At 37.2% G+C, this 13,588-nt stretch overlaps 1 protein-coding gene across 8 annotated transcripts in view; it reads right to left on the reverse strand.

The window, feature by feature from the left end:
• Positions 1-13,588, reverse strand: part of adgrb2 (adhesion G protein-coupled receptor B2) — a 450,506-nt gene that overhangs the window by 164,863 nt on the left and 272,055 nt on the right. For all 8 annotated transcript variants that reach the window (XM_053490019.1, XM_053490013.1, XM_053490018.1 and 5 more), the window contains one exon: positions 4,802-4,845. In XM_053490019.1, coding sequence (XP_053345994.1) covers positions 4,802-4,845 — 44 coding nt within the window. The remainder of the gene's footprint in view (positions 1-4,801; positions 4,846-13,588) is intronic.

Raw genomic sequence — 13,588 nt, forward strand, 5'->3', positions numbered from 1 at the left:
AATGTCCCACTTAAATTCTTCCTGACAGACACGAGACAGCATGTGCGCCATAAGGATGCATACTCTCTCTTTTACTTTTCCCATTATATGCAAATGACTGCATTTCTGTTCACCCTTCAGTTGAACCCATCAAGCTTGCAGATGATACCACTGTAGTAGGTCTCAAAGTACAATGACAAATCTGCCTACCGCAGGGAACTAGCATGACTCACAAGCCTGGTGTGTGAGCAATAGCCCCGGAGCTGAGCATTATCAAAAGTGTTAGAATGTGTACTGACTTCCGCAGAGGCCGACCAATCACGCCTACCTCTGTCTATTAACAGCATCGCTGTGAGCGCTGTTTAATCTTTCGAAATTCTGAGGCTACACTATTACAAATACCCTGAAGTACCAGGAGAACATCATATGCCGAGTCAAGGAAGCACAACAGAGGGGGGGCTTTTGTTGAGACACGTTTGAAAGCAATCATCAGGCAGGTGCTACCGACCCATGAGAGCGTATCAACTTCAAAAGTTTAAAACTCCAATTTATCACCTCTAATTTATAAGGACTACAGTTATTAAACACAACATTATATCTAGGCTACGGTAACACTTCCTCAATGCACACTTCCTGAATGTATCTATAATAATACCAGCTCATATTATCGTCATGTTATTGTCTGTAAAGTGTTTGTTATGACTGATATGTCTCTGTTTATACAGTAAATGTTCATTTATGGCACCCATATGTGAGTGAGTGGGTGGATGTCAGTCTGTGACACCTCTAGTCATGTTAGGTTTCCATATCATCAAAAACAATAAGACAAAATTCTGACATTCTGTCAAAATAAAGAGTATACAGTGGCAAAGTGCTCGCCCAATCATCTGGAGATTGCTAGTTTGATTCCCACACTGATGCTGTAGCCTCTCGCAGCCAGGTGGCCTGAAGATAGCTGATTGGCCGATCTCTTTTAGAGGGGAGGGACGAGAGGCACACTGCGATCTCATATCAATCGCGGCTCTACAGCCAATCACGTGCATCTGTGAGCTCATGCTAGCGAAAAAAGCAGGTAGCGCTGTCCTTTCAACTCAATTTTATCTGTATAGCGCTTTTAACATTCGTCATTGTCGCAAAGCAGCTTTACACAATCATAAGTATTATTGAAGTTTGTATGAAATGTGAATGTGTATGAATTAAAATGATAAGACTGTCCCTGATGAGCAAACCAAGGGCGACTGCAACGGTGGCAAGGAAAAAAAAGGCAGTGCGAAAATATGCTTGTTGTTGGTTGGTGTCACGTAGTTTGGAGGAAAACCATCATCAAGGAGCCCAGATAGGGTGGGAATTGGACACCACTAAATTAAGGAGAAAATTGGGGGAAATTCCCCCAAAAAGCAATAAAATAATTAGTAAAGGTTTAAAAAGGTTTATACTACAGCAGCAGAATGTTTACTTACATCGATGATTATCTTTCCACCACTCCTATCTAGCTACAGTACGTAACCATGAGGCAGCATGACATCAATGACAGTTTATACAGGATGACATCACATGAAACAGATGCATTGTTGCATTCATTGCCGTCCTTCTATTGCAGCACATTTGAAACATACTCATGAGCAAACACTTTGATCTTTTGAAACGTGTGATAGTGGCTTGTACAGTTACTGTGAATAATCTGATTCAAATGAAAAGCACAATTATGGCTTGATTATGCAGAGGCAGATATGAGTGGCTTCACTATTGTGAGTCTGCTACGAGAGAGAAAGAAACAATACTGCACTCATACACACACACACTCACACACACACATACAGAAACTAAGAGAGATGATCCTCATTATGTTAAAAAGCTGGCATCAGAGGAATTGTTTAAAGAAGCTGATAATTGCATGAGAAAAAGATGTAAATTTAAAACAAAAAAAAGAAGAAAAGGGAAGAAGAAAAATGATCACGCTCAACCTGCACTGCTAAAACACCCAGCGTGTAACACCATAATCGGGATAAAAATCTTAATCACAGTGCTGTTAAATGATATTCCTGACTGATCTGGAATTTCATTTGGTGGGAGATGTATGAGGGTTGTGTGTTAATTAACTTTGCCGGATTGCAGATAGAAAAGGTTTTCTATTTCAGTAATTACCTCCTGCTACTATTCCTCCTGAGCCAGGTAGGGTCTGGTTCTGTGCCGAGTGACCAGAATTAATTTAGCGGGGATGAAGCTGTGTGTAACTACATGGCGGTTTAAATTGTCATAGCAACACAATGTGCTGCGATAGATTTTTAATATATATATATATATGATTTAAAATATCATTTAAATTGCTTTATTTTGTGAGATTAATCCTCTAAAAACATTAAGTATTACTGAATATATATGGGGCACTGATGGCTCAGGAGGTTGAGTCTCTGGTTTGATGATCAGAGGGGCAGTGGGTCAAGTACCACAACTGCCAGATTGCCACCCGTGGGCGCTTGGTCAAGGCCCTTAACCATATGACCCATATATAATACCCACTACTGAGATGCAGTGCCAGTCCCAAGCCTGGAGAGGAAATAAATGGATTGCAACAGGGAAAAAGGCTGTGCCAACTCAGTGCCAATCAACTGATTCAATGTGGTGACCCAGTAAAAGTGTAAAAGACCAAGGGAAAAAAACAGTTGATCATACAATCCCCTGATATTCACTATTCAAAGTTAAAAATCCATATCAAATGCGTTCATGTTGGAATAACTGTGAAATGGTTTAAAAATTTGGTGCTAATTTGTTGCCTGCATTTTTATAATTTCTGTTAGACGTTGCGTAAGTGGTTGCATAATGCACAGTACTAGTTAGTGTAGTTACAATGACTTATGTTAAGGAAAATCTCAAAACATAACTAATATGTAGAACATAACTAATAAAAGTCTGTCTTTGGTATAATAATAATAATAATAATAATAATAATAATAATTATTATTATTATTATTATTATTATTATTATTATTATTTTCTCATACATCCTTTTCTGTAAACATCCATGCACCATTTATACCACTTATACTTTGTAGGATCACAAGGGCCCGAAGTTTATTTCAGGCAGCTGGGGCTCGAAGTTTGTTTGGAAATGCATGCCAAATTGCATGTCTGTGGAATGTGTAGAAAAAAAAAAAAAAAACACAGGTCACCATACAAACTCCACAGATGGAGACTGGAGGCAAGATTCAAATCTCTGTCATAAAATATTGATGTTAAAAATCTATGTGAAATTAGTTGAAAGCAGATGTTGGACTGAATATGAATCATAAGTTCAAAAATATGTCTGCTAAAATACAGCAGCGACTGCACAGACTGCATAAGAAGATAAACACGCTGGTATTGACGGTGGAATTAGTAGAAACGTTGAAGCTTTGGATACAGATTTTTTGATGTTTGAGCAGATGTGTACAGATGTGGAACAGATGGGAATAGTGTGACCTTGAAGTAAACAGCCATGATTATATCAAATTTTGGATTGTAAAAGCAGTCCTATTCTTAACATTATTATTAAGTCACATGTCCGACAAGAACTTTAAGGTATTTAGGACATAGTTAGATGACAAATCTGTAGTAAAAAAAAGAAAAGAAAAAAAACGCTATTATGGCACTATTGGGCTTCCAATTATTTATTAGAACCGGTCTTTTTCTGAATGATTGTGCAACATTTATTAGAAGAGGACTCTTAGAATTCAAGCACTAGATTTATTTATTTTGGGTTTTCTGCTATTAAGGCACGTTCAAAATTACATGCAAGGTCAAGAATATACAGTACAACAACCCATTTAGATGATGCTTAATGCCCCAAAATGCATTTATTTTTGTCAAGCCCAAGATCTTTTATCTTCACTACAGCTGAAGCTTCTCTTTGCAACATCAAAAGAATTTGTTTGACAGCACTCATTAGATAAATGAACGCACAGTACAATGGGAAAGTCCAATGAGCTCATCTGAGATCTGAGAGAAAGAAGTGTCTCTTGAAGCCGATACTAAGCAACAACAGATTCCAAAGTCATTTCACAAGTACAGTACAATTTATTGTGAGGTGGAACTACAGTACTTTGCCGAGGTCTAGAAGAAGACCTTCAGTTGAGAGGAAATTGGTGTGGATGGTCAGGAACATACAATTAACCAAAAAGAAACAAACCTGTCATGAACTAGTCATAGTTCTGCATTACCATAAACTGAAAAGCTGAAGACCCTACTCTGAAACTGATGCCTTTAACTTCAAGCTTGTCTAAAGTTACCTTAAGCAGTCAATCACATGAATAATCTTCTGATGGAACAAAGGTATGTTTGAAGGAATGATTGTAAGGCATTCAACCCTAAGAACACTGCACCAGGGTTTAAGAAGCATAGTGGTGGTGGATCATGGATAATGCTTCGTGCCTGTTCTGCTGCCAGCGGAACTGCTTTATTGCATTCTGACAGCATGAAAAATTCTTCATTAAAACCTGAAATCTTTACCTAGACCATTCCAACAGAACAATGAAAAACACAAAGTTGGATAAAGCGGGCCAACTTCAAGCTTTTGAAACCTCAGTCATATGGAATATGTCCGGACAAGGTTTAAAAGTTGGGTTTGTTCCAGAAAACTGTGACCCTGCGTTTAATGATGTGTTGATTTCATAAAACCTAAACTTAATTGCAAACTTTCACATAATAATGTAATTAATACACTGTGTCAGAGATTCCATTACTGTAGCTCCTGAGTGGTAATAATGTCCCTTAGACACACTAACAGAACTAAATAAACACAGACATAAATACAAAAGTGTGTATGTGAGAGAAAGAACAAACTTACGGGCTGGTGTGATCCCATACAACACACTGTGGCTGTGATGTGCCCTTTAGGAAAAAGACAAAGAGAGAAGAAAAAGTAAATTTAGTGCTGTCAATGAGGTGATGGTGTCAATGTTACTGTGTAGTTTTCTCATACTGCATACTAAAATGACTAAGAATGATTATTTTATTAATAAATATTTTTTTCTATACTTTATTATAATTAGTCATTACTTTAAAATAAATAATAATAACAACAACAATAATAATAATAATAATAATAATAATAATAATAATAATAATAATAAACCAAACAAAAGATAAGAATATTCACAGGTATGTAGCCCATGAAATTATAGTACGTTCGTTTGTTATAAGTGGTATGAGTATGACCATGTGCTCATATCCAACAACCTTTTGGCCTTCAACCTCCTAAACTGCATCTTGATTTTTCCCTGGACTCTGATCACCATCCAGACCACAGACGATGCATTAGCGAAACTCATTTAAGATTAATTGATTCGCGCAAACTCCAGGTTGATTTGTTCACTTCCAGGCCAGTGTGACGCTCTAATCAGGATCCAGCCATGCGTTACTTGGTGACTCACACATCACTGATTCATCACTGAATCGACGGGCACAACACGGTAATCTGTCCGAGACCCAGCTCTGCCCATTATGCCAAACTTATTGACCTTAATGACATAATAAACTACACACAACCTTGATGAACCACACATTTATAAATAAGAATGAAAGTTAAAAAAAATAAATAAATAAATGAAACTCTTGTCAATGCAATGTGTAGTGCAATTAAAAAAAAAAAAAAAAAAAGAAAAATGTCCTGACAAAGTCAATTTGTATTGGGAGGTCGGGTGTTAATAATACTCTTACTGTTAATAATACTCCATAGATCCTGTATGGGATTCCGGTGGACTGCCAATCAAGCGCAGTAATGTTATTGTCAACAAAACACTTAGTCATAGTTTTGGCATCGTAGACAGGTGCTAAGTCCTGCAGACTTAAGCATGAAGTGCCCTAATCTCCTGGTGGATGACTCTAGATGGCTATACTGACTTTAGACTTGATGAAAGTGGACAGTGGACCAACACCAGAAGAGGACATGGCACCCCAAATCATCACAGAGTGTGGAAACTTCAAAACTGCAGACTCTGGGACCTTGATTTCCAGTTAAAATGCTTTTTTTTCCCCATCTAACAAGAGGACTTTGAAACACTAAGGAATGGTCCAGTTCATTTCCTCCTTAGCGCTGGTAAGACAATTCTGACATTTTCTTCAGTTCCATAGTGGCTTGAAAGAAGGAATTCAACATTAGTAGCCCATTTCCTGAAGACCTCCGTGGCTCTTAATGCACTGACTCCATCTTCTCTCAACTCCTTGTGAAGCTCTCCCAAAGTTCTTGAATCAACTTTGATTTACAATTTTCTTAAAGCTGCAGACATCTCTGATACTTGTGCACTCTGTGAACAGCCAGCCCTTTCAAGGATGACTTCCAGTGTCTTACCCCTTCTAGTGGACGGTGATGCTGATCATCATCTGAACAACTGACAAGTCAGCAGTCTTAACCATGTGTGTTCTGAACTAGACCGAGATATACAAGTTCTTTATACTGTATGAATAGTCATTTATTCAGAGTTGAAACGAAATATTCTAATATTTTGAGATTCTGGGTTTCTGCTTTTAATAAGCTATAAGCCACAATTTAAAGTTAAAGCTATAAATATTTGGACATGTAATACAGTAAATCTAGAATACATGGGTTTTACTTTTGAAAATAATTTAGGATAGACAATTAACTTTTTAATTGTGTTCAAGATGTTATATATTTATATATGAAAGTTTATAAGGTGTTTGTATATAGTTTGTTACTTTTTTGTCAGTAGCATTTATTTTTTAAAAGTATATTATAGTATAATACTTTTTATATTTTACTATATATATTTACTAATGTATTATTTTTGATAGTACTTTGATAGTACAACATCAGTATATTACTTTTTTTAGTAGAACACATCTTACATGTGTTTCACATAACACTTACATTTTATAGTATATTATTATTGCAGAAATATCTATTTCGTTAGTATAGATTTGACTAGTATATCAAAATTATATTAAATATAGTGGTATATAATTTTTTTTGAGTAGATTTTTATTTTATAATTCTATAATGCTATAATATTACTGTTTACTATAACATTATATATACTGTAAGATTCCCACCATAACACCCCTAACCTGTCGAGGCAAAGACAAATCTGTATGTATTGCTGTGTATTTGCTGTAAGTAAGTGGGCGGGGCCAAACATGAATCAGACTTGTTTGTCCAGCACACCTTTTTATTATAACCGGCATTAACTTTCCTTAAATGACTTTTGGATACTACCCACTACATACTGTACTGGAAACATAAATCATGCACATTCCTATTATACTTTTTTTCCCCCAATGATGCTGATGTTATGTACTAACTTAATGTTATTACATTAACCTTTTCCCAGACCACATATTAAAGAAATCAATTATCACGCCAGTTTGAACCCACTATTTCATTGCAGTATTTGGATATACCCCCCCCCCCCAGGTTTATTTATCTATTGTATCCATCATTATTTTCTCTGTGCTAACTGCCGTTCCGAGTTAACAGTGTGCAAGCACCGATCGCATGCTAAAACCACTGAAATCATTTTCACTTAGAATGCCGTCACCAACAAGACCCAAAACACTACGGCGAGCTGATGGATATAGATGACACCTGGCACAGTCTCCATGTCCCAGCAGTCCCTCCGGTTCAAGCTTGATGAGGCATACTGCCTCAGAACATCTCACCTCAGCAACATCTGTGGCCGCATACTAACCCCCCTGTACAAGCTCAGATCCACTCCACTGCAGCTGACTCAGAGCCACTGCTGAGGCAGGCATGACCTACTATTTCCTGGAGGGACAGGAAAAGGTTGGGGACATGTGTACACACAAACACACAAGCTCTCACACACAACCAAAATTCTTTGCCGGAGGTATCGGGTGAATGTTGCTATAGCAACTTTATTCTCAGGGGTGGCGAGGGCTTAAAATGTCAGAATTCTCGCTTGATTTTATTTATTTATTTATTTATTTTTTAACCTGGAGTTACCGTACCCTAACACAAGACCGTCCATGCTATTTAAAAAAAAAAAAAAAAAAAAAAAAAAAGTAACAAAGCCTGAACAGATGAAAGAACTCTTCACTAATGATTAAAAGAATCCCAAGAAACACCAGAGATGATTCATTGTTATAAATGACTGGATGCTTGATTGATGAATACTGACAGTGATCGGTTGATATGTGTAATTTGCATAGTAAACTCATAACTGAAATCCCACGTGATATCCTACGTTTCTAAAACAAGATTGACCGTACTCATTAACCTGAACCCGTGAAGGTCTGAAGTTGCGGCCTGGGTTATATTAAGCTCTTGGGAAATACAACCAACTAAATACATTAGAAAAGATTACATGCAAGTTACAAAGACGAATAAGTGAGCAGCCTCATGCTCATTATATACTGGAGTAAAAGGTTGAGGTGGATTGAGCGGAGAGATTTCACATGCAGTACCATAGTGCTGATATCTGTATTTTCCCCACAGCACTTTCTAGCATTATTTCCAGTGTTTCCCAGCCCATAACTGCAGCCCATAATATTTCCCAGCCCATAATAAAACTGGTTTTATCTGAACAGTTTGACAGCAAAATGAGATAACTTTATTATTTTTTTGCAGGTTTGAGCAAAACTTTTTTTTTTTTTTTAATGAATGAAGAAATATTGCAAACTAATAAATAATATTTTCTTGAGTCACAAAGATATTTTCAAAAGTGTTGGCGTTACACAAGTGTGAATTATAGTTTTTTTTTTTTTTGCAAAATGCTACAACTCCATTTGCCTGCCATTGTGTCTGTAAATATTTAATTATGCAATTTATTATCAATAATATCTTGGTTGAGTTTTAACACAAAATATAGCAAGCTCATGCTCTGATTGTGATTATTGCAGTGAGCCAGACATAAAGTAGTGGAAATCAGATTAAGCTAATTAGATCATGGACAATAAAGTGTTGAGTTCTGTTGCACAAAAAATATATAATTACAAAGATTGTTAAAGATCATAAAAAAAACATTATAAATAATACAATACCTTTAGCGTATAGCATCATTAGCTTTGTCCTCTACCAGTTTTACGTTATTGCATGCTGGCAGCTCCATATTATAGTACAATGCACCCTATAAGGTATCCAGCAGTTATACGCTAGGGTTTATAACAATACACAACCAGACACTGCACATACAGTATATAAGAGAGTGTAATGTTGCATAATGTCTTACTTAATCTATCCAATGATAAAAAATTGTTTTTTGAAGAAAGTTTACTGAATGCTAAATGTAAAAGTAAAATTCAATGAAAGTGACGCATACTGTAATAGATTACTCCTGAAATAAATGCAATAGTATTAATAGAGTTAAACATCCTTTGCTTTGTATTAACATTCTCCAAATACTCTTTGAACACATTTAAACCACTCACGGAGGGTGTATCTTTGCATCATCTATCGTTACTGATCACATGACGAAAAAAAAAAAAAAAACGTGATTGGCTTTAAAATCTTTACTGCTTAATCCCCTATTCAGGGTCGTGAGGGCCTTGAGTCTATCCCAGGAGACAAAGAGAGCAAGGTATGGTACACCCTGGACAGAGCGCTAATCCATCGCAAGGGCACACACACACACACACACTCATTTCCACACTACGGGCAATTTGGGAACGCCAATCAGCCTAATCTGCATGTCTCTGAACTGTGGGAGAGAACCAGAGCACCAGGAGGAAACCCACCAAACACGGGGAGAAGATGAACACAGAGATGGGAATCGAGCCTGGCTGGGAGTCAAACCCAGACCCTGGAGGTGCAAGGCTACAGTGCTAACCACTACACCACCGCACCGCCTGACTATAAATAGTATACTATAAATTCATCCATCCATGTGTGTAGTTCAACAAGGGACAGTGGAGGTCAGTGGTGACCACTGTATTTATACCCATTTGTATGATCGTGGTAGGACATCCGGTCAACTTTCACACAAGCATTCAAACACTACACTATAGGCAATCCCAGGAGCCTTACAGCATCAGGCACGGTACTGGGTATCTTTTACTAAGACTGAGAAGCCAAACCTCCCCCAGCATGACAGCGGTTTATGAAAAAATGGAGGTCGAACTGGAAGAACTTGTTTGACCTACACAAAGCCCTGACCTCAAACAGCACTAAACACTTAGTTGGCTCAAATAAACACAAATCCCACATCCATTCTCCAAAGCCTTCTCGGGATAGATGACGTTATCAGAACAAAAAAGGGTGGAATCTAAATCTAAAATGGGATGTTCAGCTTGCAGGTACATTATGAAATACTTTAATCATGTAGTGTAGGTAAGATTGATGCTTCATAGTATACAGGCTTGGCATCTTCAAGTTTTCTGAGATCATTTCCATTTCTAAGATTTAATTAAATCCTGGATGTACTTACGGTACATTCCATTTAACTCCTCATAAACCAGTGCAGTTCGTTTTTGCACTCAAACATATTTAAACCAATTTTGTTACTTCACACTCCTTGATGCATGTCCCAGGCTATAAAAAATGACTTTGGGTACAATAACACTTGTTATTGTAATTACATTTTGGTCGCTGGCATGTGACTGTGTATCTTCCATCTCATGCAGCACTCATGCTCACTTCTCCAGAGCTTGACCATGACTGTGTTCATGACTCACGGCTTTACCCACGGCACATAAAACAATCTGATTAACCGCCTCCCAGTGATACTGGCTTCTCATTTGTAAAAAAAATGTAAGACGTTTTCAGCTCGCCTGCTTTGCACAGCGCTCTCTCTCTTACAATCGTCGGAAAAATTGATTGAGTTGCGGGAATGAAAATGCTTCATGCTGCTGCTGTCTGAATGCTGTCTTGGTAAGATTATTGGTGGATACGGTCTAGGGTTTGGAATCGTTTTTTTTTCATTTATTGCTATTTCTTTTGTTGCATACTTGTGCGTGCAATGCAAACAACAAAGAAATAAAACAGTAAACACAACAAGCATTCCAACAGAGATATTGTACTTAAATAAAATGTAAATGTAACTGCAATTCTTTCTTCAACTGTATGAAGATCTTTTATGATTAGTATAATAAGTATAAATAACTAGTATAATAACCAACAGCATTTGAAAATGGAATCGAAATTAAATAGAGGTGCAAAGAAAGTGTTGTACATGATTGATCAGCCACACTACAGTATATAACCAAACGTTTGCGGACGCCTGCCCATCAAACCCATATGCGCTTTCTAGATTTATCCAAGCTTTGCTTTTGTTATAACCACACTTCCAGGAAGGCTTTCCACTAGATTTCGCCTTATGTCAGTTGGAACTTGTGCTCATTCAGCCATAAGAGTATCACTGAGGTCTTTATGTAGCATGATGAGGCCCCAGAACTGATCAACTGCATTAACATTAGTTCAGGACATTCAAGTTCTTCCAACTCTCGCAAACCACATCTTCATGAACCTGACTTTATTCATACTTGTTTAGTGTGATGTTAGTGTAGTGTGTTAGTTTCAGTGGAGGGGAATCCTAAATCTACAGTACAGCATATGGAAAGACATTACAGACAACTACAGTTAAAATAACAGTTTAAGTAAATTCTTTGATGTTCAGTTGTCCGGAAAAATTTGCGCACATACAGTAGTATTGTATGTACCATGTTTTTATTTAACCTTTGTACAAGAGGCATTCAATTCAACCTGGGACTTAACATGGTAAAATTTAACATAAAACCTTTACAGACGACTTCAAGCATAGTATGGTGATAACGGTGCTTTCCGATCTCTCTAGAAAAGAGGCCGGAAACGTATCTAAACGAGACCTCAGATTAGATGAGACGAGCCGCTGAATTTAAGCATTTTACTAAGAAGAAGAAAATAAACTAACAAGGATTTCACAAGTGGCGGCAAGCAAAGAGGGAAGAGCCCAGCGTCGAATCCCCCGTTCCCTATCGGCCGCGGGGAAATGTGGCATACAGCCCTGCCTGAGTCCTTCTGATGGAGACTCAGCCTGTGGACAGTGTGAGGCTGGTAACGACCCCCACCCTGGGGAGCGGACTTCTCGGAGTCAGGATGTTTGGGAATGCAGCCCAAAGCATGTGGTAAACTCCATCTAAGACTGAACACCTACACGATACCGATAGCGAACAAGTACCGTATGGGAAAACTGAAAAGAACTTTGAAAAGAGAGTTCAACAGAGCATAAAAACCATTAAGAGGTAAACAGTTGGGGCCCACAGAGTCTGCCATGAATGTTTATACCGGACGAGGTGGCTTGGAGACTATTGCAGGAGTCTTTCCTGTGGCCTGTCATTGAATAGAACGTCTGATGCTTAAATAACTTGTCACCAACGTGTGGAAGAGACCCATCTATTTGTGGGAACAATTATTTACCAACACCACTACCACATTACCGGAACTCGGCTGGAAGTTATTGCCGCATCCCCGTACAGTGCTCCAAGCCATTTCCACATGTTTTTCGCCAGTAAAGGAGTTCCTGGGAGGCCAGCGTTTCAGACGTAAAGCAGGCAGTCCGATTATGGCTCCGGCTTACTAAGAAATGTTCTACCTTCATGTATTCAAGCACTAATGAAACGCTGGGATAAGTGCATTACTGTAGCAGGGGATTATATACAGTAGAGAAATATAGGCAGTTTTCACTAACTGTGTTCTGTTATTCTGCACAATCAAAAGTCTGCATTTGATTTGAACACCCCTTGTAAATTTTTTTTTTTAATCCTTTATATATAAAGTGTTCCATTTTGATTATTGCTTGAAGAAAGGTAATATATGCTCAGATTTTTTTTAATTTAATTAAGGAATGATTTTTGCTGTACACCTTAATTTTTGTCGTTTTTTTTTTTCCAGTTAAAGAATCATAGCTGTATGTCACAAATTTTGTTTTCCATAAGAGTAACTTTCACGTTTTTCGTTCTTTATGTTCTTTAGATTAGATTTCATAATGAGCCTTTTTGGTCCTCTCTCCTTACTATCATATTATGGGCTTGTTATCTGTTTCTGTGTTTCAATTTGGTTAGCTCGTCTTTTTTAGTCCTCCTGTTCATCTGGTCCCTATCTTATTGTGAAGTCTAAGTGTGTTTCTCTTACTGATTGTTTATTTCTTTGCTTACATTTTTATTGACCCATGTTTGATTTTCAGATTGTCTATGACAAAGCCCACACTGATACATATTAGCGTTCTGCTATCCCTGCAACTGTGTATGGTACGTTTCATCATCAAACCAAAAAACTATATCATGTGTCTTTGCAAAAAAAAAAAAAAAAAAAAAAAAAAAAAAGTTTTTTTTTTATTTTTATGCCAAAAATTACAAAAAGAAGTACTGACACTGTTATTATATCAATAGCAAAAAAAATAAAAAAATTATGCAATTTCCACATTGTTGGCACACATGATATTAATAAACTATGCTTTTACTATAATAAAATACCTTTTGAGAATTTGGAAATCCAAGACTTGCTGGATATTATTGATCGACATACAGAACAATAATTTAACTATAATATTTAGCCACATATTTCTACTGCATTGACATCTGTGCCAAAAAAAAAGGATTATTTTCTCAAGATATATTTTCATCCAAAATAAAAGGTATTAAGATGGATTAACAAGCATACAGCATATATAGGTCACACATAATATCA

The sequence above is a fragment of the Clarias gariepinus genome, chromosome 28 (assembly GCF_024256425.1).
Source record: "Clarias gariepinus isolate MV-2021 ecotype Netherlands chromosome 28, CGAR_prim_01v2, whole genome shotgun sequence".
Lineage (NCBI taxonomy): Eukaryota > Metazoa > Chordata > Actinopteri > Siluriformes > Clariidae > Clarias > Clarias gariepinus.